The 24,862-nt window shown below is 45.2% G+C and overlaps 1 protein-coding gene across 2 annotated transcripts in view; it reads right to left on the reverse strand.

The window, feature by feature from the left end:
* The window catches only part of LOC119928413 (ATP-dependent RNA helicase DDX19B-like), a 42,196-nt gene extending 17,706 nt beyond the window's left edge, over positions 1–24,490 (reverse strand). The window contains exons 1-5 of one of the 2 annotated variants that reach the window (XM_038746645.1): positions 24,417–24,490; positions 14,993–15,041; positions 12,113–12,166; positions 6,962–7,097; positions 2,060–2,152 (exon numbers count right to left, since the gene is read on the reverse strand). In XM_038746645.1, the coding sequence (XP_038602573.1) occupies positions 2,060–2,152; positions 6,962–7,097; positions 12,113–12,166; positions 14,993–15,041; positions 24,417–24,452 (368 nt within the window). In that variant the 5' untranslated portion in view covers positions 24,453–24,490. The remainder of the gene's footprint in view (positions 1–2,059; positions 2,153–6,961; positions 7,098–12,112; positions 12,167–14,992; positions 15,042–24,416) is intronic. The other variant, XM_038746646.1, reaches the window with a different exon arrangement.
* Between the last annotated feature and the right edge of the window lie 372 nt (positions 24,491–24,862).

The raw sequence follows: 24,862 nt of genomic DNA on the forward strand, positions 1-24,862 counted from the left end.
TGCTTCTCGTGGTACTCTCCCAAGCACTTAGTACAGTGTCTGCACACAGTAAGTGCTCAATAAGTGATCCTTCCTCTCCACCTCGTCCCCCTCTCCATCCCCACCGTCTTACCTCCTTCCCTCATCATCATCAATCGTATTTATTGAGCGCTTACTGTGTGCAGAGCCCTTCCCCACAGCACCTGTATATATGTATATATGTTTGTACATATTTATTACTCTATTTATGTACTTATTTTACTTGTACATATCTATTCTATTTATTTTACTTTGTTAATATGTTTGGTTTTGTTCTCTGTCTCCCCCTTCTAGACTGTGAGCCCACTGTTGGGTAGGGACTGTCTCTATATGTTGCCAACTTGTACTTCCCAAGCGCTTAGTACAGTGCTCTGCACACAGTAAGCGCTCAATAAATACATTTGATTGATTGATTGATTGAATAAGTATGATTGATCGAAAATAATCATGTCACGGAAGACTGGGGGAGATATCTAAGTTGGAGGGAGAACAGGTATCCCCATTTTACAGCTGAGGTAACTGAGGCACAGAGAAAAAAAAATGATGGGCTTGGCTGAAGAAGAGACAAAGTTGACAACCGGCCACAACCGCTTCTCATGTGATTTAGCCCAGCTCAGCTACATTTCAATGAAAGGCTGAGGCCTAATTTCATAAATACAGAACTACACAGCAACTAAGACTATGTAGCTGAGATTTCCCCATCCATGTTGACTTGCTGAAATCCTTTCCTTTCCCCATCTCTCACTGCTAGGCTTCTAGCCGCAAAAGTTCTTCAAAAAGAAGAAAGGGCAGATACTAGTTGCCTCAACTAGATTTTTTTAAAAAAAAAATGGTATTTGTGAAGTGTTAACTACATGCCAGGCGCCGTACTAAGTGCTGGGGTAGATACATGCTAATTAGGTTGGACACCGTCCATGTCCCACATGGAGCTCACCGTCTTAACTTCCATTTTACAGGTGAGGGAACTGAGGCACAGAAAGATTAAGTGACTTGCCCAAGATCACACAGCAGACCAGGGGTGGAGTAGGATTAGAACCCAGGTCCCGAGTCCCTATCAATCAATCGCATTTATTGAGCGCTTACTGTGTGCAGAGCACTGTACTAAGCGCTTGGGAAGTACAAGTTGGCAACATATAGAGACAGTCCCTACCCAACAGTGGGCTCCCAGGCATGTGCTCTTTCCAATTTACCATGCTGCTTCTCCGAGTTTTCAACATTTTTATGGCTTTCAATGAGGCGATCAATGGGTATTTCCTGAGCGCCTATTGTGTGCTCACTAACTGCTTGGGAGACTTGACACCGGTCCACATGTTTTGTTTTGTTGTCTGTCTCCCCCTTCTAGACTGTGAGCCCGTTGTTGGGTAGGGACCCTCTCTATATGTTGCAGACTTGTACTTCCCAAGCGCTTAGTACAGTGCTCTGCACACAGTAAGCGCTCAACAAATATGACTGAATGAATGAATGAATGAGAGTACAATACGAAAGAGTCGGTAGACACGCTCCCTGCTTACAGTGGGCTTCCACTGCCTTTCATGAAGGCGGTCAGTGACACTTGTACATATCTATTCTATTTATTTTATTTTGTTAGTATGTTTGGTTTTGTTCTCTGTCTCCCCCTTTTAGACTGTGAGCCCACTGCTGGGTAGGGACTGTCTCTATATGCTGCCAACTTGTACTTCCCAAGTGCTTAGTACAGTGCTCTGCACACAGTAAGCGCTCAATAAATACGATTGATGATGATGACTCACAAGGGAATCCCAGGCCCCCGTGAACGTTGGCTGGAACATCGCGCCCAAGGAGGCTTCAATCAATCAATCAATCAATCGTATTTATTGAGCGCTTACTGTGTGCAGAGCACTGTACTAAGCGCTTGGGAAGTACCAGTTGGGGAAGTACAAGTTGGAGTACAACTCCAACTTGTTGTTGTAAATGATAACTGGAGAGACCTAATTCCCAGGAGAACTTCCTGCGTTCAAGAGCAACAAGGTTTCCGGGCAAGAGGCGTGAGGACCCTGGTCGAACCCTGCGTCCGCATACGTACGGTTCTGAGAGCATTATGGGCAGCGCGTTCTCTTGGATCTTAGAAGGTCGGTTGAAGCCCATCGCGTAGACTCCCTGCAGAAGCTGGGGCTTCCTGAAAGGAGGAGGGCAGGAGTGCCATCGACAGAGGCCGCGGTTCAGGAAAATAATAATAACGATGGTATTTGTTAAGCACTTACTAATCAATCAATCAATCGTATTTATTGAGCACTTACTGTGTGCAGAGCACTGTACTAAGCACTTGGGAAGTACAAGTTGGCAACATATAGAGACAGTCCCTACCCAACAGTGGGCTCACAGGGACCGTCTCTATATGTTGCCAACTTGTACTTCCCAAGCACTTTCTACAGTGCTCAGCACACAGTAGGCATTCAATAAATACGACTGAATGAATGAATCAATCAAACACTGTTCTAAGCGCTGAGGTAGATGGGAGGTCATCCTGGTGGACGCAGTCCCTAACCCACATAGGGCTTACAGTCTTAATCCCCATTTTACAGATGCGGGAACTGAGGCAAAGAGAAGCGAAGTGACTTGCCCAAGGTCACACGGGAGGCAAGGGATAGAGCTGGGATTAGAAACTGGTCCCAAGCCTGTGCTCTTTCCACTAGGTCCAGCTGCTTCTCGAGGATGCTACAAAGAAGTGAACTTTCTTGGCTGAAGAAGAGACAATTGACAGTTGGCCATAATGACCGTGCCCACAAATCCCAGACTAAGCCCCCCTTTGCCTCTGCTCCCCCTCTCCTCCCCATTGCCCTGACCCTCCCACTTTGCTCTACCCCCCTACCTGCCTCACAGCACTTGCACATATATGTACATATTTATAATTTTATTTATACTAATGATGTGTATACATCTATAATTCTATTCATTTATATCGATGCTATTGATGCCTGTTTACTTGTTTTGATGTCTGTCTCCCTGCTTCTAGACCGTGAGCCCACTGTGGGCAGGGATTGTCTCTCTTTTTTGCTGAACTGTACTTTCCAAGCGCTTAGTACAGTGCTCTGCACGCAGCAGGCGCTCAATAAGTATGACTGATTGATTTCCACTTTCTTGCTCATGGTCTGCTCCTCTAGCCACTGCACTCTACTGATATCTGCTTTTATAATGCATATTTGTCCTTGCCTTTTACGTTGACTTAGAGTTTTATTGTTTCATTGCACATTAAGTATGCATAGCCAGTTATTTTACGGTATTCGTTAAGCACTTACTATGCGTAAAATATCATTCTAAGCTTTGGGGTGGGTATAAGTTAATTAGGTTGAACACAATCCCTGTCCAGCATGGATTCACAATCTAAGTAGGATGGAGAGCAGGTATCCTCACTTTATAGCTGAGGAAACTGAGGCACGGAGAAGTTCAGTGACTTGCCCAAGGTCACACAGCAAACAAATGGCAGAACTGGGATCGTAACTCAGGTCCTTCTGACTTCCAAGCCCACGATCTCTCAACTAGGCCACGCTGTTTCAGTTCATTCATTCATTCATTCATTCACTCAATCGTATTTATTGAGCGCTTACTGTGTGCAGAGCACTGTACTAAGCGCTTGGGAAGTCCAAGTTGGCAACATATAGAGACGGTCCCTACCCAACAGTGGGCTCACAGTCTAGAAGGGGGAGACGGAGAACAAAACAAAACATATTAACAAAATAAAATAAATAGAATAAATATGTCCAAATAAAATAAATAAAAGTTCCCTCCCTGCTTATATTCTAAGATTGTCAGGGCCCTTGAGGTGCAGGGTCTAAGTCTAATTCTCACCTCTGCATTCTTTCCTAGCGCTGAGGAATACTCAGAAGGATTGTAATATTTGTTAAGTGCTTACAATGCATCATACACTGCATTAAATGCTGGGGCAAATAAAAGATAATCGCCTTAAAAACAGTCCCTGTCCCACTCAGGGATCACAGCCCAAGGAGGAAGGAGAATAGGTATTGAATCCCCATTTTACAGAGGGGGAGCCTGAGGCACAGAAGTGAAATGATTTGCCCAAGGTCAAACAGCAGGTAAGCGGTACATTCAGGATTATAACTCAGGTCCTCTGACTCTCAGGCCTGTGCTCTTTTCACTAGGTCACGCTACTTCCGTACTGTTCTGCTCACCCTAAACCTTTAATAAACACTACTACAGAGTCTACAAAGACAAGAGAAGTACAATTCAGACGTTATCCTAGAACTCAAGCAATTTGAGCCCACTGTTGGGTAGGGACTGTCTCTATATGTTGCCAACTTGTACTTCCCAAGCGCTTAGTACAGTGCTCTGCACACAGTAAGTGCTCAATAAATACGATTGATGATGATGATGATGATGATGATGATAATTCCCTTGCAGAAAGAACGTGAGTGGAAAACCAACAGCGTCAAGCTTAAGTAGCTCTACAAGTGGGCATAGAAAATCAATCTGAGGTTAGGAGTGAAACATGATTTGTCCTTTGTCATTCAAACGACTCTCAAAAATACCCTGATTCCTCTGAACGGTAGATCACGGACCCAGAGAAGACGTGTGACCTAATGGAAAGTGTGCAGGCCTGGAGGTTAGGGGATCTACACTCCACCACTCGCAAGCTGTGTGACTTCAGGCAAATCGCTTAACTTCTCTGTGCCTCCCTTTCCTCATTGGGGATTCAATACCTGTTCTCCCTCCTACTTAGACTATGGTGGGACTAAGTCAGAGACTGTGTCCAGCCAGACTATTCATTCATTCATTCAGTCAATTGCATTTATTGATGATGATGATGATGGCATTTATTAAGTGATTACTATGTGCCAAGCACTGTTCTAAGCGCTGGGGAGGATACAAGGTGATGAGGTTGTCCCACGGGGGGCTCACAGTCTTAATCCCCATTTTACAGATAAGGGAACTGAGGCACAGCCCACTGTTGGGTAGGGACTGTCTTTATATGTTGCCAACTTGTACTTCCCAAGCGCTTAGTACAGTGCTCTGCACACAGTGAGTGCTCAATAAATACGATTGATTAAGTGATTTGCCCACGCTTACTGTGTGCAGAGCACTATACTAAGCGCTTGGGAAGTACAAGTTGGGAACATATAGAGATGGTCCCTACCCAATAGCGGGCTCACAGTCTATCTTCTACCTACCGCTCAGTACAGGGCTTCTAGACTGTGAGCCCGTTGTGGGCAGGGATTGTCTCTATTTGTTGCTCAGTTGTACTTTCCAAGCGCTTAGTGAGGTGCTCTGCACACAGTAAGCGCTCAATAAATACGGCTGAATGAATGAATGAATAATAAGCACTTAAGAAATTCTACAATTATTATTCCAGAAAACTTTCACTGAGAATTCATTCATTCATTCAATCATATTTATTGAGCTTACTGTGTGCAGGGCACTGTACTAAGCGCTTGGGAACTACAAGTTGGCAACATATAGAGCCTGGTGAGGTAATCCAGTTATCAGTGAACCAACATAAAAGTCATTCATAGAAGCTAGCATCGTCATCTATACCAGAAGTTAATGACAGATGACACCATGAGCATTTACTTGTTCTGATGTATGTATATCTATCTATCTATCTATATATATATATAAATAGACAAAATATACACATATATATAGATATATATGTATATATATAATTCTATTTATTTATATTGATGCGTGTTTACTTGTTTTGATGTCTGTCTCCCCCCTTCTAGACTGTGAGCCCATTATGGGTAGGGACTGTCTCTCTTTGTTGCTGAATCGTACTTTCCAAGCTCATAGTACAGTGCTCTGCCCACAGTAAGTGCTCAATTCATTCATTCATTCATTCAATCGTATTTATTGAGCACTTACTGTGTGCAGAGCACTGTACTAAGCGCTTGGGAAGTACAAGTTGACAACATATAGAGACAGTCCCTACGCAACAACGGGCTCAATAAATACGATTGAATGAATGGATGAATCCAAAACAACATATGAGGCCGGGGGCAGGTTAGAGGCCGCTTTGGGGTTTAGGAAACAGGTTCTGGAAATTCTGGGATTTTCTTTTTTTTGTTTGTTTTGCCTCTGGCTCCCTTGCTGGGATCCCTTTTACACATTAGCCCTCTTTGGAGCAGTAGCTCTCAATGCTTTTGAAACCATTACCCTAAGATGTGATGAGGATGCTTGGTTGAAGCAATATGGCCTAAAGTGGAAAGAGCGTGGACCTGAGGGTCAGAATCAATCAATAGTATTTATTGAGAGCGTACTGTGTGCAGAGCAGTGTACTAAGCGCTTGGGAGCATACAACAGACAGGAGACACGTTTCCTGCCCACAACCATCTTACAATCTAGCGAAGACCTGGATTCTAATCCCGGCTATGAAGCTTGCCTGCTGGGTGACCTTGGGTTAATCACTTAATGTCTCGGCGCCTCAGTTTCCCCATCCATAAAATGGGGATACCCAATCTTCCCCCTACATAGACTGGGAGTCCACGTGGAACAGGAATTCTGTCTGACCTGATTATCTTGCGTTTTCCTCAGTGCTTACTATGCTGTTTGAGATGAAATAAGTATTTAACATGTACCACAATTAATATTACTATATTTATATATGAATGGATATTCATACACTATCAATCAATCAGTGGTATTTACTGAGCACTTACTATGCGCAGAGCACTATTTCAGGCACTTGGGAGAGTACAATACGACAGAATTAGCAGGCCCGTTCCCTGCCCATAATGAGGTTATGGTCTAGAGGGGGAGGCAGACATTAATATGAATAAAATAAACACAGAAGGTTCAGTGATTTTTTTTACTGAATAAGATGTGGAGATACAAACGTCTTCTGTTTCTCTCTAACATCGTGAAGTGATTTGTTCGACAGCAAAAAGTCCTGGTCGTTACAGGGCCCATCTGGAGCTCGAAGGGAAGAGGACACTCTATAGAGAAGAGATTTTATAGGGTGGAGGACACTTACAGTTGCAGCTCTTCAAAGGATTTCACGGAAAAGAGGGGGGACTTGGGATCGCGCTGTAGTATGTCCACCTGGATTGCGCTGTCGACGAGGTTGCTGTGGATCAGCTTGTTTAACAGTGACTGGGCAGCTCTGTCCTCTGTGGGAGAGACAAAGCAGCGCTTACATGCAATGGCTGATCCGTGGAACCCAAAATCAATCAATCAATCGTATTTATTGCACGCTTACTGTGTGCAGAGCACTGTACTAAGCGCTTGGGAAGTACAAGTTGGCAACGTATAGAGACAGTCCCTACCCAACAGCGGGCTCACAGTCCAAAAGCGAGAATCGGTGCGGCCCAGAGGAAAGAACACGGGCCTAGGAGGTGGAAGGACTTGGGTTCTAATCCCGGCTCCGCCACTTGTCTGCTGTGTGTGACCTTGACAGGTGGCTTCACGTCTCCATGCCTCAGTTACCTCCTCTGTCAAATGGGGATTAAGACTGTGAGCCCCGTGTGGGACACGGACTGTGTCCGATCCGATTACCTTGTATCTACCCCAGCACTTAGAGCAGTGCCTGGTATATAGTCCCTTCTAGACAGTGAGCCCGTTGTTGGGTAGGGACCGTCTCTATATGTCGCCAACTTGTACTTCCCAAGCGCTTAGTACAGTGCTCTGCACACAGTAAGTGCTCAATAAATATGACTGAATGACTGAATGAATAGTAAGCACTAAACAGATGCCATTAAATGCAAAAATTGGGGAGAGCAGTCTCGGTAGAGAAGCAGCATGGCTCAGTGGAAAGAGCCCGGGCTTTGGAGTCAGAGGTCATGGGTTCAAATCCCGGCTCTGCCACTTGTCAGCTGTGTGACTTTGGGCGAGTCACTTCACTTCTCTGGGCCTCAGTTACCTCATCTGGAAAATGGGGATTAAGACTGTGAGGCCCCATAGGACAACCTGATCACCTTGTAACCTCCCCAGCGCTTAGAACAGTGCTTTGCATGAAGTAAGCGCTTAATAAATGTCATTATTATCAAGCACTTAGTCCAGTGCTCTGCACATAGTAAGCGCTTAATAAATGCCATTATTATCAGGCACTTAGTCCAGTGCTCTGCACATAGTAAGCGCTCAATAAATACGATTGAATGAATGAATGAATGGAATGAAAGAAGCAGAAGCTGGATTATAGAGAGTCAGGAAGGGAGCTGGAGAAAAAGAAGTGTCAGTAAAAGGTGTATAAGCATATAACTCAGTTGAGCTACGACAGGAATGAGAGGAGGGAGATTGGGCAAGAGCAAGATGGTGAATAGTTTGTTTTTGTTTTTTTAAGGATAAGAGAAACATGGGCATATTTAAAGGCAGAAGAGAAGGCGCTATCAAAGAGTGAGAGGATGAAGATGATGATGATGATAAGGGAGGGAAGAAGCAGAGGTGCAATTTCGTTTAGATCAACCTGTCGACGGTATTTATTGAGTGCTTACTGTGTGAATAATAATAATGATGATGGTATTTGTTGAGCTCTTCCTGTACGTCAAGCACTGGGGTAGATACAAGATAATCAGGTTGGATACAATCCCAGTCCCCAGTGGGGCTCGCCGTCTTAATCCCCATTTTACAGATGAGGTAACCAAGGCACAGAAAAGCCAAGTGAATTGCCCAAGGATACACAGCAGGCAAGCGGCAGAGCTGGGACACACAGCACTATACTGATAATAATAATAATAATAATGGCATTGATTAAACGCTTACTATGTGCAAAGCACTGTTCTAAGTGCTGGGGAGGTTACAAGGTGATCAAGTTGTCCCACGGGAGGCTCACAGTCTTAATCCCCATTTTACAGATGAGGTAATTGAGGCACAGAGAAGTTAAGTGACTTGCCCAAAGTCACACAGCTGATGATTGGCGGAGCCGGGATTTGAACGCATGACCTCTGACTCCAAAGCCCAGGCTCTTTCCACTGAGCCATGCTGCTTCTCTGATCACTTAGGAAAGTGCAACACAGTAGACGTGGTAGATGTGTAACCCATCTACAAAGTGCTTACAGCTTGGGACCAGATTTTGATAGCCGGTGAGTACTATCTCCTATGGAGAGATGGCTGAGAATCAATCAATCAATCAATCGTATTTATTGAGCGCTTACTGTGTGCAGAGCACTGTACTAAGCGCTTGGGAAGTACAAGTTGGCAACATCTAGAGACAGTCCCTACCCAACAGTGGGCTCACAGTCTAAAAGGGGGAGACAGAGAACAAAACCAAACATACTAACAAAATAAAATAAATAGAATAGATATGTACAAGTAAAATAAATAGAGTAATAAATATGTACAAACATATATACATATATACAGGTATACATATATACAGGTCTGAGAAGGATCAGAGAGTAACTCTGGGAGTTTCCGGACAGAGTTAAAGATTTGGAATAACCGGTGAGAGTTATGGTCGTGGGAGTCTATGAGGGAGGAGGGGATGAGATCTTTCTGAGGGGAAAGACAGGGCAGAATTATATGAAATAAGGATGAAGTTAAAGCGTATAAAGCCGTTCTGATGCATCGGTTTTCACTCACAGAGCAACCTGAAGCCCAAGCACAGGAATAAAAGGAACACACTGTGATCTAGGGCTCATGGTGGGCGGTGTGAGATCGAAGGGGCCGGAGGTGAGGCAATTCCCTTATCTTTTATTGATTTTACTACCTGAGTCCTCACCACTAGATTGTCAGCTTCTTGAGAATAGGGATCACGTCTACAACTCTATTGCACGGTACTCTCCCAAGAATTTAGTACTTATTACCAGTAAGTGCTTTTTTTTTATAGCATTTATTAAGCGCTTACTATGTGCAGAGCACTGTTCTAAGCACTGGGGAGATTACAAGGTGATCACGTTGTCCCACGGGGGGGGCTCACAGTCTTCATCCCCATTTTACAGATGAGGTAACTGAGGCCCAGAGAAGTTAAGTGACTTGCCCAAAGTCACACAGCTGACAATTGGCGGAGCGGGGATTTGAACCCATGACCTCTGACTCCAAAGCCCATGCTCTTCCCACTGAGCCATGCTGCTTAATACCATTGACTGATTGATTGGAGTTGATTTCGACAGAGAGGGGGTGGCTCTGGGCATCAAAATAATCATAATAATTATGGCATTTTTTAAGTGCTTACTATGTGCCAGGCACTGTACTAAGCACTGCAGAAGTCAGGCCTAGTGAATAGAGCACAGGCCAGAGAGTCAGAAGGACCTGGGTTCTAATTCAGGCCCCACCACCTATCTGCTGTGTAATCTTGGGCACGTCTCCTCACTTCTCTGAGCCTCGATTATATCATCTGTAAAATGGGGATTAAGACTATGAGGCCCATGTGGGACACGAACTGTGTCCAACCTCATATCATCATCATCATCACCATCAATCGTATTTATTGAGTGCTTACTATGTGCAGAGCACTGTACTAAGCGCTTGGGAAGTACAAATTGGCAACATATAGAAACAGTCCCTACCCAACAGTGGGCTCACAGTCTAAAACGGGGAGACAGAGAACAAAACCAAACATACTAACAAAATAAAATAAATAGAATAGATATGTACAAATAAAATAAATAAATAGAGTAATAAATATATACAAACATATATACATATATACAGGTGCTGTGGGGAAGGGAAGGAGATAAGATGGGGAGGATGGAGAGGAGAACGAGGGGGAGAGGAAGGAAGGGGCTCAGTCTGGGAAGGCCTCCTGGAAGAGGTGAGCTCTCAGCAGGGCCTTGTGAGCTCTCACCAGGGCTCAGAAGAGTACCTGGTACATAGTATGCATTTAAAAAATACCATTAAAAAAGAAAAAAAAGAGGGAAGTTCAAATAGGGCATGATGGCCAAGGGTTGGTGGGGGGGTCTTGTGTTTAGAGTTCTGCGTTGGGGGAGCGAATGATTTTGGAGGTGGGAGATAAAAATAGGTTAGGAGGTTGTGGTAGGAGACTAGGATTCTGCATTGGTGATGATGATGATGAAGACGGTATTTGTTAAGCGCTTATTATGTGCAAAGCACTGTTCTAAGCGCTGGGGAGGTTACAAGGTGATCAGGTTGTCCTAGGGGGGCTCATAGTTTTAATCCCCATTTTACAGATGAGGTAACTGAGGCACAGAGAAGTTGTGACCACAGCTGACCGTTGGCGGAGCAGGAATTTGAACCCATGAGCTCTTTCCACTGAGCCACGCTGCTTCCACTGAGCCACACTGGTGAGTTATCAATGCTACAATCCACCAAATATTTATTAAACACATACCAAATGTCTGGCACCGCAGGAGGACATCAAACAGAAGAGTCATAACTGGGGAACACGTCAACAGTCTGAGATGCTAACTGAAACAAATTCAAGCTAGCTCATCCTGGTTGTTTTTTTTCCTACTCCATCTCCACACACAATTTTTAAATCAGACCCCTTCCACTAAGAGTGTCACTCAGAGTTGGGGGAGGCAAGCTGGTTCCACAGTTCCCTCATCCATAATCCATCAGTGGTAGTTGCGTATTACGAGAAGTAGCGTAGCTTTTTGGAAAGAGCCTGGGCGTCAAAGGACTTGGGTTCTAATCCAGGCTCTGTTATGTGACTGCTGTGTGACCCTGGGCCAGTCACTTCACTTCTCTGTGCCTCAGTTACCTCATCTGTAAAATGGGGTTGAAATCATACTCCCTCCGACTTAGACTGTGAACCCCATGTGAGACGTGTAATAATAATAATGATGATGGCATTTATTAAGTGCTTACTATGTGCAAAGCACTGTTCTAAGCGCTGGGGAGGGTACAAGGTGATCAGGTTGTCCCACGGGGGGGCTCACAGTTTTAATCCCCATTTTACAGATGAGGGAACTGAGGCCCAGAGAAATGAAGTGACCTGCCCAAAGTCACACAGCTGACAAGTGGCAGAGCCGGCATTTGAACTCATGATCTCTGACTCCAAAGCCCGTGTTCTTTCCACTGAGCCACGCTGCTTCTCATTATTAACTCCTATCTACCCCAAGGTCTGAGAACAGTGCTTGGCACATAGTAAGCACTTAACAAGTGCCATAATCATTACTATTATTATTATTATTTGAGTGCTTACTTTCCTTGACTTTAGGGTCTATTTCCTTTTAAATTTAAGAGTGTGTTTCCCCTTTCCCCCCTAGTAGTTGAAAGTTATAATTACCTTTCTCCTCCTCGTCACTCGTCTTGACATCGCTAATAGTTCTGGTTTTAGGATCTACAACAGATGCAAAGGCTACTTAGCAAGGACTCATACAACTGGCTGACACCATTTGAGACCAAAGATAGATTTCGGTTACCAGAAAGAACACTTCTCCAGTTCTTACGACATCTCGATCAATCAAACAATCAAAGGTATTTATTGAGTGCTTACTGTGAGCAGGATACAATATAACAGAATGGTAGACACATTCCCTGTCCACAACAAGCTTAAAGTCTTTACAGGGTAACAGACATTAATCAAAATAACGTATAGATCTGTACACATTGATCATTCTCCATTCATTTAAACTTACTGAGCACCTATTGAATGCAGAGCATTATACCATGTGCTTGGGAGAATATAATTAAACTACGAGCAGTAATAGTATTTATTAAGTGCTTACTGTGGGCAGAATATAATACTACCAGTTCTTACGGAGTTCACAATCTAATGAGGGAGATGACAGGTGTAAATTGTACATATGTTGCATTTATATTTTACTTTCCCAAGTGCTTAGTAGTGTTCTGCACACAATCAATGTGTGCACACTCCCCACAGCACCTGTATATATGTATATGTTTGTACATATTTATTACTCTATTTATTTATTTATTTTACTTGTGCATATCTATTCTATTTTATTTTGTTGGTATGTTTGGTTTTGTTCTCTGTCTCCCCCTTTTAGACTGTAAGCCCACTGTTGGGTAGGGACTGTCTCTATGTGTTGCCAATTTGTACTTCCCAAGCGCTTAGTACAGTGCTCTGCACATAGTAAGCGCTCAATAAATACGATTGATGATGATGATGATGATCAATAAATACCAACTGATTAATCATTATGTATAGTAGGACCACGAGGAAGAGAATAAACATAACGGGTAACAGCAGGAATATGGAAAAATAAACGGGACAAAAATCACTTCAGGAACTCTCCGGTTAGCTTTATTGGTTCCACAAAAATTGAGTGTTAAGCAAAATAATGCTAAACCATGTATTGATTTCCCATCGTGTTACAGTGGGGTGTCTGTATATGCATAAAGGAGCCCAAAATTCTGCCTTCTAGCCATGGCGTCCTACTGAACTTTGTCTTTGATTTATCTCTCCTTATGTATCTGCCGGGAGTCAACAATCATCAATCAGTGCTGTTCATTGAGTGCTTCTTATGTGCAGAGCACTGTACTAAGTGTTTGGGAGAGTACAATACCATTGAGATGGTAGACATGTTCCCTGCCCACACAAGCTTAAAGCCTCCTCTCCCCCTTTGTATTTTCGATTGTGAACCCCAAAAAGAACAGAACCATTTCTAACTCCCCCACTAAATATTCTTTCCCAGACTTTAGAACAGTGCTCTGCACACAGAAAATGCTTTTCTATGGTATTTGTTTAGTGCTTACTATATTAAGGGCTGGGATAGATATGAGCTAATCAGGCAGGACACAGTCCCTGTCCCACATCAATCAATCAATGGTATTTATTGAACACTTAGTGCAAAACACTGTACTAAGCACTTGGGAGAGTACAGTAGGGTTCACAGTCCTACTTCCCATTTTAATAAATAATAATAATAATGACATTTGTTAAGCATTTACTATGTGCCAAGCACTGTTCTAAGTGCTGGGGTAGATACAAGGTAATCAGGTTGTCCCACGTGGGGCTCATAGTCTTAATCCCCATTTTACAGATGAGGTAACTGAGGTACAGAGGAAGTGAAATGACTTGCCCACGGTCACAAAGCGGACAAGTGGCAGAGACAGGATTAGAACTCAGGTCCCCTGACCCCCAGGCCCATGCTATTTCCATTAGGCCACGCTGCTTCTCGAGCTTATTAAATATTATTACTACTAATAAATGCAATTACTATTAATAAATACTATTACTACTACTACTAAGTAGTTCTAAGGTGCCCATTGGGATGACATGACCAGAGCTTCCCCATCCCATATTATCCCGTTACTGGGGAATTATTCATTGGATTAGGTACAATCAATCAATCAATCGTATTTATTGAGCGCTTACTGTGTGCAGAGCACTGTACTAAGCGCTTGGGAAGTACAAGTCGGCAACATATAGAGACGGTCCCTACCCAACAGTGGGCTCACAGTCTAGAAGGGGGAGACAGAGAACAAAACCAAACATATTAACAAAATAAAATAAATAGAATAGCTATGTACAAGTAAAATAAATAAAGCAGTTAATATAGTGCTAAGTTCACAGTAAGTGCTCAATAAATACCAGTGATGATAGACATAATGAGGAGACAGAAAGAATCAATGGTCAGGCCGCGAGATTCCCATACTCTATTTTGCCTCGACTAGATAGAGGGGAGATCAATCAATCAATCAATCGTATTTATTGAGCGCTTATTGTGTACAGAGCACTGTACTAAGCGCTTGGGAAGTACAAGTTAATCAAGGGTCAGAGAGGTGGCTCCAAAATTAGCTTAAGAGAAGCAGTGTGGCCTAGTGGAAAGAGCACAGGCCTAGGAGTCAGAGGACCTGGGTTCGAATCCTGGCTCTGCCTCTTGCTCGCTGTGTGACAACACAAGTCGCTTAATTTCTCTATGCCACGTTTTCTTTATCTGTAAACTGGGAATTCATTACCTTTCCCTCTTACACCGTTAGCCCCATGGGGGACAGGGATGTTATCTTTTACTTACCTCAGTGCTTGGTACATAGGAGGCACTTAGCAAACACAATTATTATTTTTATTAGATCATGGTATAATAGAGTTAAAATGCCGACATTCACCAAGGGTTGCTTTTAATTGAAAGCGATACAGAGCCCAAAAAAATGTGAAATCACTCTCCATTTTAAAACTCAATTTTAGTCACTAGAAAATTACCCTTGTCTTTTGGTTCGGTGCCTTCGTCCTTGAAATGCAAGTTGCTCAACTGCAAATGAGAAACACGGCAAACAGTTAGGCCCAGCTCTTAGCCCGACAAAGCGGCCTTCTTTGAGCCAAGAATCTCCCTAGGAAGACACAATCAATCAATCAATCGTATTTATTGAGCGCTTACTATGTGCAGAGCACTGTACTAAGCGCTTGGGAAGTACAAATTGGCAACACATAGAGACAGTCCCTACCCAACAGTGGGCTCACAGTCTAAAAGAAGGAACACAAGGAACAGTTCAAACCTAGCGTTCATCATAATTTTTAGGTTTTGTTCTCTTGGAGCTGTCAGTGTTTCATTTTCGTTAAATGCTTGTGGGGGAAAGTCGGCGAAGATCGCTTAAGGCAGCTGAAGGAATTAATTTTTCCTTTGGGTGGCAAGGAGAAGCAACTTGGCCAAGTGAATAGAGCACAGGCCTGGGTGCCAGTAGGACCTGGGTTCTAATCCAGGAGAAGCAGCGTGGCTCAGTGGAAAGAGCCCGGGCTTTGGAGTCAGAGGTCATGGGTTCAAATCCTGACTCCGCCACTTGTCAGCTGTGTGACTGTGGGCAAGTCACTTCACTTCTCTGGGCCTCAGTTCCCTCATCTGTAAAATAGGGATGAAGACTGTGAGCCCCCTGTGGGACAACCTGATCACCTTGTATCCCCCCACCCGCAGCGCTTAGAACACTGCTTTGCACATAGTAAGCACTTAATAAATGCCATCATTATTATTATTATTATTATTAATCCCAGCTCCAACACTTGTCTGCTGTGTGACTGTGGGCAAGTCACTTCAATTCTCTGGGCTTCAGTTATCTCAACTGTAAATGGGGGATTAAGACTGCAAACCCCACGTGGGACAGGGACTGTGCCCAAGCTGATCAGGTTGTATTTATCCCAGTGCTCAGTAACCAAATTTATTTATTGAGCATTTACTTTGTGCAGAGCACTGAATTTACTGCTTGGGCGAGTTCAATATAACAGAGTTAGTAGGCACATTCCCAGCCCAAAATGAGCTTACAACCTAGAGCTTAGTACAGTGTCTGGCACATAGCAAGTGCTTAACAAATACCATGAAAAATGTAAAAAAAAAAGCTGATGAGCCCGCTTTGAAATCATTTGCCAAGTAAAAGGCCTCAATTTGGCAATGCTGACAGGTGGCTATGGTGGGCCAGCACATTTAGACTCAAATTTGACTGACTTTAACCATGGACTCAATCAATCATATTTATTGAGCACTTACTATGTGCAGAGCCCTATAATAATAATAATAATAATGGCATTTATTAAGCACTTACTATGTGCAAAGCACTTTAACCATGGACTCAATCAATCATATTTATTGAGCACTTACTATGTGCAGAGCCCAATAATAATAATAATAATAATAATAATGGCATTTATTAAGCACTTACTATGTGCAAATCACTTTAACCATGGACTCAATCAATTATATTTATTGAGCACTTACTATGTGCAGAGCCCTATAATAATAATAATAATAATGGCATTTATTAAGCACTTACTATATGCAAAGCACTTTTCCAAGCGCTGGGGAGGTTACAGGTGATCAGGTTGTCCCACGGGGGGCTCCCAGTCTTCATCCCCATTTTCCAGATGAGGGAACTGAGGCCCAGAGAAGTGAAGTGACTTGCCCAAAGTCACCCAGCTGACAAGTGGCGGAGCTGGGATCTGAACCCATGACCTCTGACTCCAAAGCCCGGGCTCTTTCCATTGAGCCACGCTGCTTCTATACTATACTATACCTATACTATACTACCTATACTAAGTGTTTGGGAGAGTACTATACAATAGAATTAGCAAACACGACCCCACCCATAACAAGCTTACAGTCTAGAGGAGAGAGGTGGGGTGGGGGCGACTGAGGAATGAATGTGGGAAGGATTCCCAAAGGAGGGATGGTTGCTGAAGGGTTTTGAAGATGGCCAGGTCAGAAGCAGAGTGGCCTCGTAGATAGAGCATAGGCCCGGGAGCCAGGAGGACCTGGGTTCTAATTCCGGGTCTCCCACGTGTCTGCAATGTGACCTAGGGGCAGTCACTTAACTTCTCTATGCCTCAGTGACCTCATCTATAAAATGGGGATTAAGACCGGGAGCCCCACGTGGGATATGGAATGAGTCCAACCAGATTAGCTTGTATCTACCCCAGCGCTTCATACAGTGCCTGGCACATAGTAAGCGCTTAACAAATACCATTAAAAAAATGTGTTGTGGGGATTCATTCGTTCATTCAATCGTATTTATTGACCGCTCACTGTGTGCAAAGCACTGTAGTTAAAGAGCTTGGAAAGTCCAATTCGGCAACAAATAGAGACAATCCCTACCCAACAACGGGTTCACAGTCTAGAAACTGTGATGTAAACAGTACGGCCTTGTGGAAAGAGCACAAGGAATTCAGGGGACCTTAGTTCTACTTCTCTGTGCCTCGGTTTCCTCATCTGTAAAATGTAGATTAAATCTAAGTCCCTCCTACTTACATTGTGAGCCACATGTGGTCAGGGACTGTGTCCAACCTGATTATCTTATATCTACCCTAGCGCTTCGTACCATGCTTAGCACTTAGTATAGTGCCTGGCACATAGTGAGCACTTAACACATACCATAATTATCTAGTAAGTGCTTAAAAGTTATTAATAGTAGTAGTAGTAAGTAGTAGTAGTATTACCGTGGTTTTACTCCCAAAGTGAAATAAGTATAATGGCAAGGGTGAGGAATTTTCAGTCCAACACCAGTGACCCAGGGAAATCACTTACCCTCAATCAAAGGGAAACAGTACTCAAGGAGTCAACAAATCTTGAGTATACCCTCAATTGGGGGGGTAAAATTTCCCCTCACCGCCACTCGACGACATTTTGGCTTAGCAGCTGTGTAGCAGAGGGCTGTTTCCAGTTTTTGGAGTGTCTCCACCGCCTCTATTCGTTGAACTGGAAGAGGATTAAAGATGGTTCCCCCAGGTTGCAGTATATAAATAATAATCCATTGTGGACAGAGAACATGTCTACCACCTCTCCCAAGCGCTTAGTACAGCGTTCTGCACACAGCGCTCAATAAATATCATTGATGAGCAGTTAGAACAGTGCTTTGCCCATAGTAAGCGCTTAACAAATACCATCATTATTATTATTATAAGGATAAGATGATTTACTCCGTGCTCAACCAGGGTCGAGAACACTGGTCTTTTTTTCTTTAGCCTGATCTCCTCCTCTGGGTCCAAAAACGTGGGACATGGGTTCCCATCAATCAATCGATCGATCAATCAGCAGTATCTTGTTGTGGGCAGGGAATTTGTCTGTTTATTGTTATATGGTACTCTCCCAAGCGCTTAGTGCAGTGCCTTGCACTCAGTAAGTGCTCATTTATATTTATGGTATTAATGTCTGTCTCCCCCTCTAGACTGTAAACTTGTTGTGGGCAGGGAATGTGCTGTTTATTGTTCATTTGTACTCTCCCAGGCGCTTAGTAAGAGAAGCAGCACGGCTCAGTGGAAAGAGTTTGGGCTTGGGAGTCAGAGGTCATGGGTTCTAATCCCGGCTCTGCCACTTGTCAGCTGGGTGGCTTGGGACAAGTCACTTCACTTCTCTGTGCCTCAGTCACCTCATCTGTCAAATGAGGATTACGACTGAGAGCCCCACGTGGGACAACTTGATCACCTTGCATCCCCCCAGCGCTTAGAACAGTGCTTTGCACATAGTAAGCACTTAACAAATACCATCATTATTATCATTATTATTAGTATAGTGCTCCATAGATGGCAAGTGCTCAATAAAGAGAAGCAGCATGGCTCGGTGGAAAGAGCCCGGGCTTGGGAGTCAGAAGTCGTGGGTTCTAATCCTGTCTCCACCACTTGTCAGCTGGGTGACTTTGGGCAAGTCACTTCACTTGTCTGTGCCTCGGTTACCACATCTGTAAAATGGGGATTAAGACTGTGAGCCCCACGTGGGACAACTTGATCACCTTATATCTACCCCAGTGCTTAGAACAGTGCCTGGCACATAGTAAGTGCTTAATAAATACCATCATTATTATTATCATCATTATTATTGAATATGACTGAAATTATGAATGAATTTATTGAGCACTTTACATGCCAAGCACTGTACTATAGTACAACACCACAAAACTAGCAGACAGGGGCCCTGCCCACAATGAACTCATAGCCTAGAGGGATTTACATTAACATGAATAAAAAAGTCATTTTATTGTATAATTTGATATAATATATACTATCAGAGAAGCAGGATAGTCTAACGGTGATAGTCTAACGGTTATAGTCTAACGGTTAGAGCCCGGGCCTGGGAGTTAGAAGGTCATGGTTTCTATTCCCAGTTCCGCCACCTGTCTGCTGTGTGACCTGGGGCAGGTGACTTCATTTCTCTGTGCCTCAGTTATCTCATCTGTAAAATGGGAATTGAGCCTGTGAGCCCCTCGTGGGACAGGGACCGCGTCCAACCTGATTTGCTTGTATCCACCCAGGAGCTTAGTACAGTGTCAGGCACATAGTAAGTGCTTAACAAATACCATTGTTATTATCATTATTATTATTATTGTTATTATTATTATAACAAGGCCTTCCGCCCCCTCTATTACAGAGGGCAGTGGGAAGCTGTGCTGTTATTGGAGAAAGGGCTTCGAGAGGGACCTAGCTCTCTTCCTCTTTTCAAAGCCCTACTGGGAGCTCTTCTCCTCCAGGAGGCCTTCCCAGACTGAGCCCCCCCATTTCCTCTGATCCTCTTCCCCTCCCCATTGCCCCAACTCCCTTCCTCTGCTCTACCCGCTTCCCCTCCCCACAGCACTTGTGTATATTTGTACATATTTATTACTCTATTTTATTAATGATGTGTACATATCTATAATTCTATTTATCTATTTTGATGGCATTGACGTCTGCCTACTTGCTTGACACCCATGCCCATTCATTCATTCAATCGTATTTATTGAGCACTTACTCTGTGCAGAGCACTGTACTAAGCACTTGGGAGGTCCAAGTTGGCAACATCCCCAAGTTGCCCATCATCCCCATCAGCTCTTCTGCACATTTAACTCCCTTCTCAGGCCCCCTGTTCCTCCCCCTCCTCCATCCCTCACCCGCAACGATCTGGCCTCCTACGTCATTAATAAAATTAACTCCATCAGGTCTAAGCTCCCCAAAGTCACTTCTCCCCCTTCTCCAACCCCCCGGCTCTCAACACTCTCGGCTACTCTCCCATCCTTCCCAGCAATAGCTTCAGATGAGCTCTCCTCCCTCCTCTCAAGTGCTACTCCGGCCACCTGTGTTTCTGACCCCATTTCCTCTCATCTTATGAAATCTCTTACCCCTTCCCTCCTCCCCTCCTTAACTTCCATCTTCAACCGCTCACTCTCCACTGGTTCCTTCCCCTCTGCCTCCAAACATGCCCATGTCTCTCCCATCCTAAAAAAAACCCTCTCTTGACCCAACCTCCCCTTCTCGCCCTATCTCCCTCCTACCATTCCTTTCCAAACTCCTTGAACAAGTCATCTACACGCGCTGCCTCGAATTCTTCAACGCCAACTCTCTCCTTGACCCCCTCCAATCTGGCTTCCGTTCCCTACACTCCACCGAAACTGCCCTCTCAAAGATCACCAATGACCTCCTGCTTGCCAAATCCAACGGCTCCTACTCTATCCTAATCCTCCTTGACCTCTCGGCTGCCTTTGACACTGTGGACCACCCCCTTCTCCTCAACACACTATCCAACCTTGGCTTCACAGACTCCGTCCTGTCCTGGTTCTCCTGCTATCTCTCCGGCCGTTCATTCTCAGTCTCCTTTCCAGGCTCCTCCTCCCCCTCCCACTCCCTTACTGTAGGGGTTCCACAAGGGTCAGTTCGTGGTCCCCTTCTGTTCTCTACACTCAATCCCTTGGTGAACTCATTCGCTCCCACGGCTTCAACTACCATATCTACGCTGATGACACCCAAATCTACCTCTCTGCCCCTGCTCTCTCTCCCTCCCTTCAGGCTCGCGTCTCCTCCTGCCTTCAGGACATCTCCATTTGGATGTCTGCCGCCATCTAAAACTCAATGTCCAAGACTGAACTCCTTATCTTCCCTCCCAAACCCTGCCCTCTCCCTGACTTTCCCATCACTGTAGACGGCACGACCATCCTTCTCACAAGCCCGCAACCTTGGTGTCATCCTCGACTCCGCTCTCTAGTTCACCCCTCACATCCAAGCCGTCACCAAAACCTGTCGGTCTCACCTCTGCAACATCACCAAGATCTGCCCTTTCCTCTCCATCCAAACTGCTACCTTGCTGGTTCAATCTCTCATCCTATCCCGACTGGATTACTGCATCAGCCTCCTCTCTGATCTCCCATCCTCCTGTCTCTCCCCACTTCAGCCTATAGTTCACGCTGCTGCCCAGATCATCTTTGTGCAGAAACGCTCTGGGCACATTACTCGCCTCCTCAAAAATCTCCAGTGGCTACCAATCAACCTACGCATCAGGCAAAAACTCCTCGCTCTCAGCTTCAAGGCTGTCCATCACCTCGCCCCCTCCTACCTCACCTCCATTTTTTCCTTCTCCAGCCCAGCCCGCACCCTCCGCTCCTCTGCCGCTAACCTCCTCACTGGGCCTCGTTCTCGCCCATCCCGCCGTCGACCCCCGGCCCACGTCCTCCCCCTGGCCCGGAACGCCCTCCCTCCCCACATCCGCCAAGCTGGCTCTCTTCCTCCCTTCAAAGCCCTACCAACAGCTCACCTCCTCCAGGAGGCCTTCCCAGACTGAGCCCCCTCCTTCCTCTCCCCCTCCTCCCCCTCCCCATCCCCCCTGCCCTACCTCCTTCCCCTCCCCAAAGCACCTGCATATATGTTTGTACAGATTTATCACTCTATTGACTTTACTTGTACATATTTACTATCCTATTTATTTTGTTAATGATGTGCATATAGCCATAAGTCTATTTGTTCTGACAATTTTGACACCTACTTGTTTTGCTTTCCTGTCTGTCTCCCCCTTCTAGACTGTGAGCCCGTTGTTGTGTAGGGACCGTCTCTCTCTTTTGCCAACTTGTACTTCCCGAACACTTAGTCCAGTGCTCTGCACACAGTAAGTGGTCACTAAATACGAGTGAATGAATGAATGAATGAATGAATGAATACAGGCCTCGCCCCCCGATACAGACCCCACTCCTGGCACAGGGCAGGCCCCCAATATCGGCCATGCCCACCTTTCCCCAGGCCACGCCTTGTCACATTCATTCATTCAATCGTATTTATTGAGCGCTTACTGTGTGCAGAGCACTGTACTAAGCCCTTGGGAAGTACAAGTCGGCAACATATAGAGATGGCCCCTACCCAACAGCGGGCTCACAGTCTAGAAGGGGGAGACAGAGAACAAAACAAAACATATTAACAAAATAAAATAAACAGAATAGATATGTACAAGGAAAATAAATAGAGTAATAAATCCATACAAACATATATACATATATACAGGTGCTGTGGGGAGGGGAAGGAGGTAAGGCGGGGGCCCCTCCCCATTCATTCATTCAATCATTTTTGTTAAGCGCTTACTGTGTTGGGAGCCCGGTTCATTCATTCATTCAATCGTATTTATTGAACGCTTACTGTGTGCAGAGCACTGTACTAAGCGCTTGGGAAGTCCAAATTGGCAACATATAGAGACGGTCCCTACCCAACAGTGGGCTCACAGTCTAGAAGGGGGGCTCACAGTCTAGGTTCTAAGCGCTGGGGGATACAAGGAGATCAGGTTGTCCCTACATGGGGCTCCCAGTCTTCATCCCCATTTTACAGATGATGGAACTGAGGCCCAGAGAAGTGAAGTGACTTGCACAAAGTACCCCAGCTGACAGTTGGCAGAGCCGGGATTTGAACCCCTGACCTCTAACTCCAAAGCCCGGGCTCTTTCCACTGAGCCACACGGCTTCTGTTTCTCATGTCACACCCCTTGATGCAGGCCACGCCCCCTGAAAGATAATAATAACGATGGCATTTATTAAGCACTTACTATGTGCAAACCACTGTACTAAGCGCTGGGGAGGTTACAAGGTGATCAGGTTGTCCCACGCGGGGCTCCCAGTCTTCAGCCCCATTTTACAGATGATGGAACTGAGGCCCAGAGATGTGAAGTGACTTGCCTAAAGTCCCACAGCTGACAGTTGGCAGAGCTGGGATTTGAACCCATGACTTCTGACTCCAAAGCCTGGGCTCTTTCCACTGAGCCACGCTGCTTCTCATAAATGAACGAACCTCACGTGTGGGACAGGGACTGTGTCCGGCCTGATTAATTTTTATTCACCCCAGTGCTTAGAACAGTGCTTGACACGTAGTAAGCACTTAACAAATAAAATAATAATATTATTACTCTCCCAAGTGCTTAGTACCGTGCTTTGAACATAGTACTCAGTAAATAAAATGGATTAGGTTGTCCCACGTGGGGCTCCCAGTCTTCATCCCCATTTTCCAGATGAGGGAACTGAGGCCCAGAGAAGTGAAGCGACTTGCCCCAAGTCACCCAGCTAACAGTTGGTGGAGCCTGGATTTGAACCCATGACCTCTGACTCAAAGCCCGGGCTCTTTCCACTGAGCCACACAGCTTCTGCTTCTCATGTCACACCCCTTGATACGGGCCATGTTCCTGGCACAGGCCAGGCCCCTCCCCCTGAAAGATAATAATAACGATGGCATTTATGAAGCGCTTACTATGTGCCAAGCACTGCACTAAGCGCTGGGGAGGTTACAGGGTGATCAGGTTGCCCCACGCGGGGCTCCCAGTCTTCATCCCCATTTTCCAGATGAGGGAACTGAGGCCCAGAGAAGTGAAGTGACTTGCCCCAAGTCACCCCGCTGACAGTTGGCAGAGTCGGGATTTGAACCCATGACCTCTGACTCCAAAGCCCGGGCTCTTTCCACTGAGCCACACGGCTTCTGCTTCTCATGTCACCCCCCTTGATACGGGCCACGTTCCTGGCACAGGCCAGGCCCCTCCCCCTGAAAGATAATAATAACGATGACATTTATGAAGCGCTTCCTATGTGCCAAGCACTGCACTAAGCGCTGGGGAGGTTACAGGGTGATCAGGTTGCCCCACGTGGGGCTCCCGGTCTTTATCCCCATTTTCCAGATGAGGCCCAGAGAAGTGACTTGCCCCAAATCCCCCAGCTGACAGTTGGCGGAGGCGGGACTTGAACCCATGACCTCTGACTCCAAAGCCTGGGCTCTTTGCCACTGAGCCGAGCTGCTTTTCTTTGCCCAGGGCCCCGCCCTTCCTCATTCATTCATTCATTCAATCGTATTTATTGGGCGCTTAGTGTGGGCAGAGCACTGTACTAAGCGCTTGGCAACATATAGAGATGGTCCCTACCCAACAGTGGGCTCCCAGTCGCCAACTTACCAGCCTTGCTGCCCCTTCGGGCTCGTCCGTAGCCATGGTCCCCCCCCCCTGGGGAGGGTGGCACGGTTGCCACCGGCCACCAGGACTACTTGGGAGACGCCCAACAGCCTCCAGGACTGGCACCGACGTCCCGCCCCCAAGGCGCAGGCGCAACTAAGTGCCCCCATTCCCACTTCCACCTACACCCCCCCGACTGGGAACAGGGAGCTGGGACACCTGGGTTCCGGAATAATAATAATAATAATAATAATAATAATAATAATAATAATAATAATAAATAATGATCCCCACCTACACCCCCCCGACTGGGAACAGGGAGCTGGGACACCTGGGTTCCGGAATAATAATAATGATGATGATAATAATAATAATAATAATAATAATAATAATAATAATAATAATAATAATAACATTTATTAAGCGCTTACTCCATGCAAATCACTGTT

Source organism: Tachyglossus aculeatus, chromosome 5 (assembly GCF_015852505.1).
Source record: "Tachyglossus aculeatus isolate mTacAcu1 chromosome 5, mTacAcu1.pri, whole genome shotgun sequence".
In the NCBI taxonomy this organism is placed as follows: Eukaryota; Metazoa; Chordata; class Mammalia; order Monotremata; family Tachyglossidae; genus Tachyglossus; species Tachyglossus aculeatus.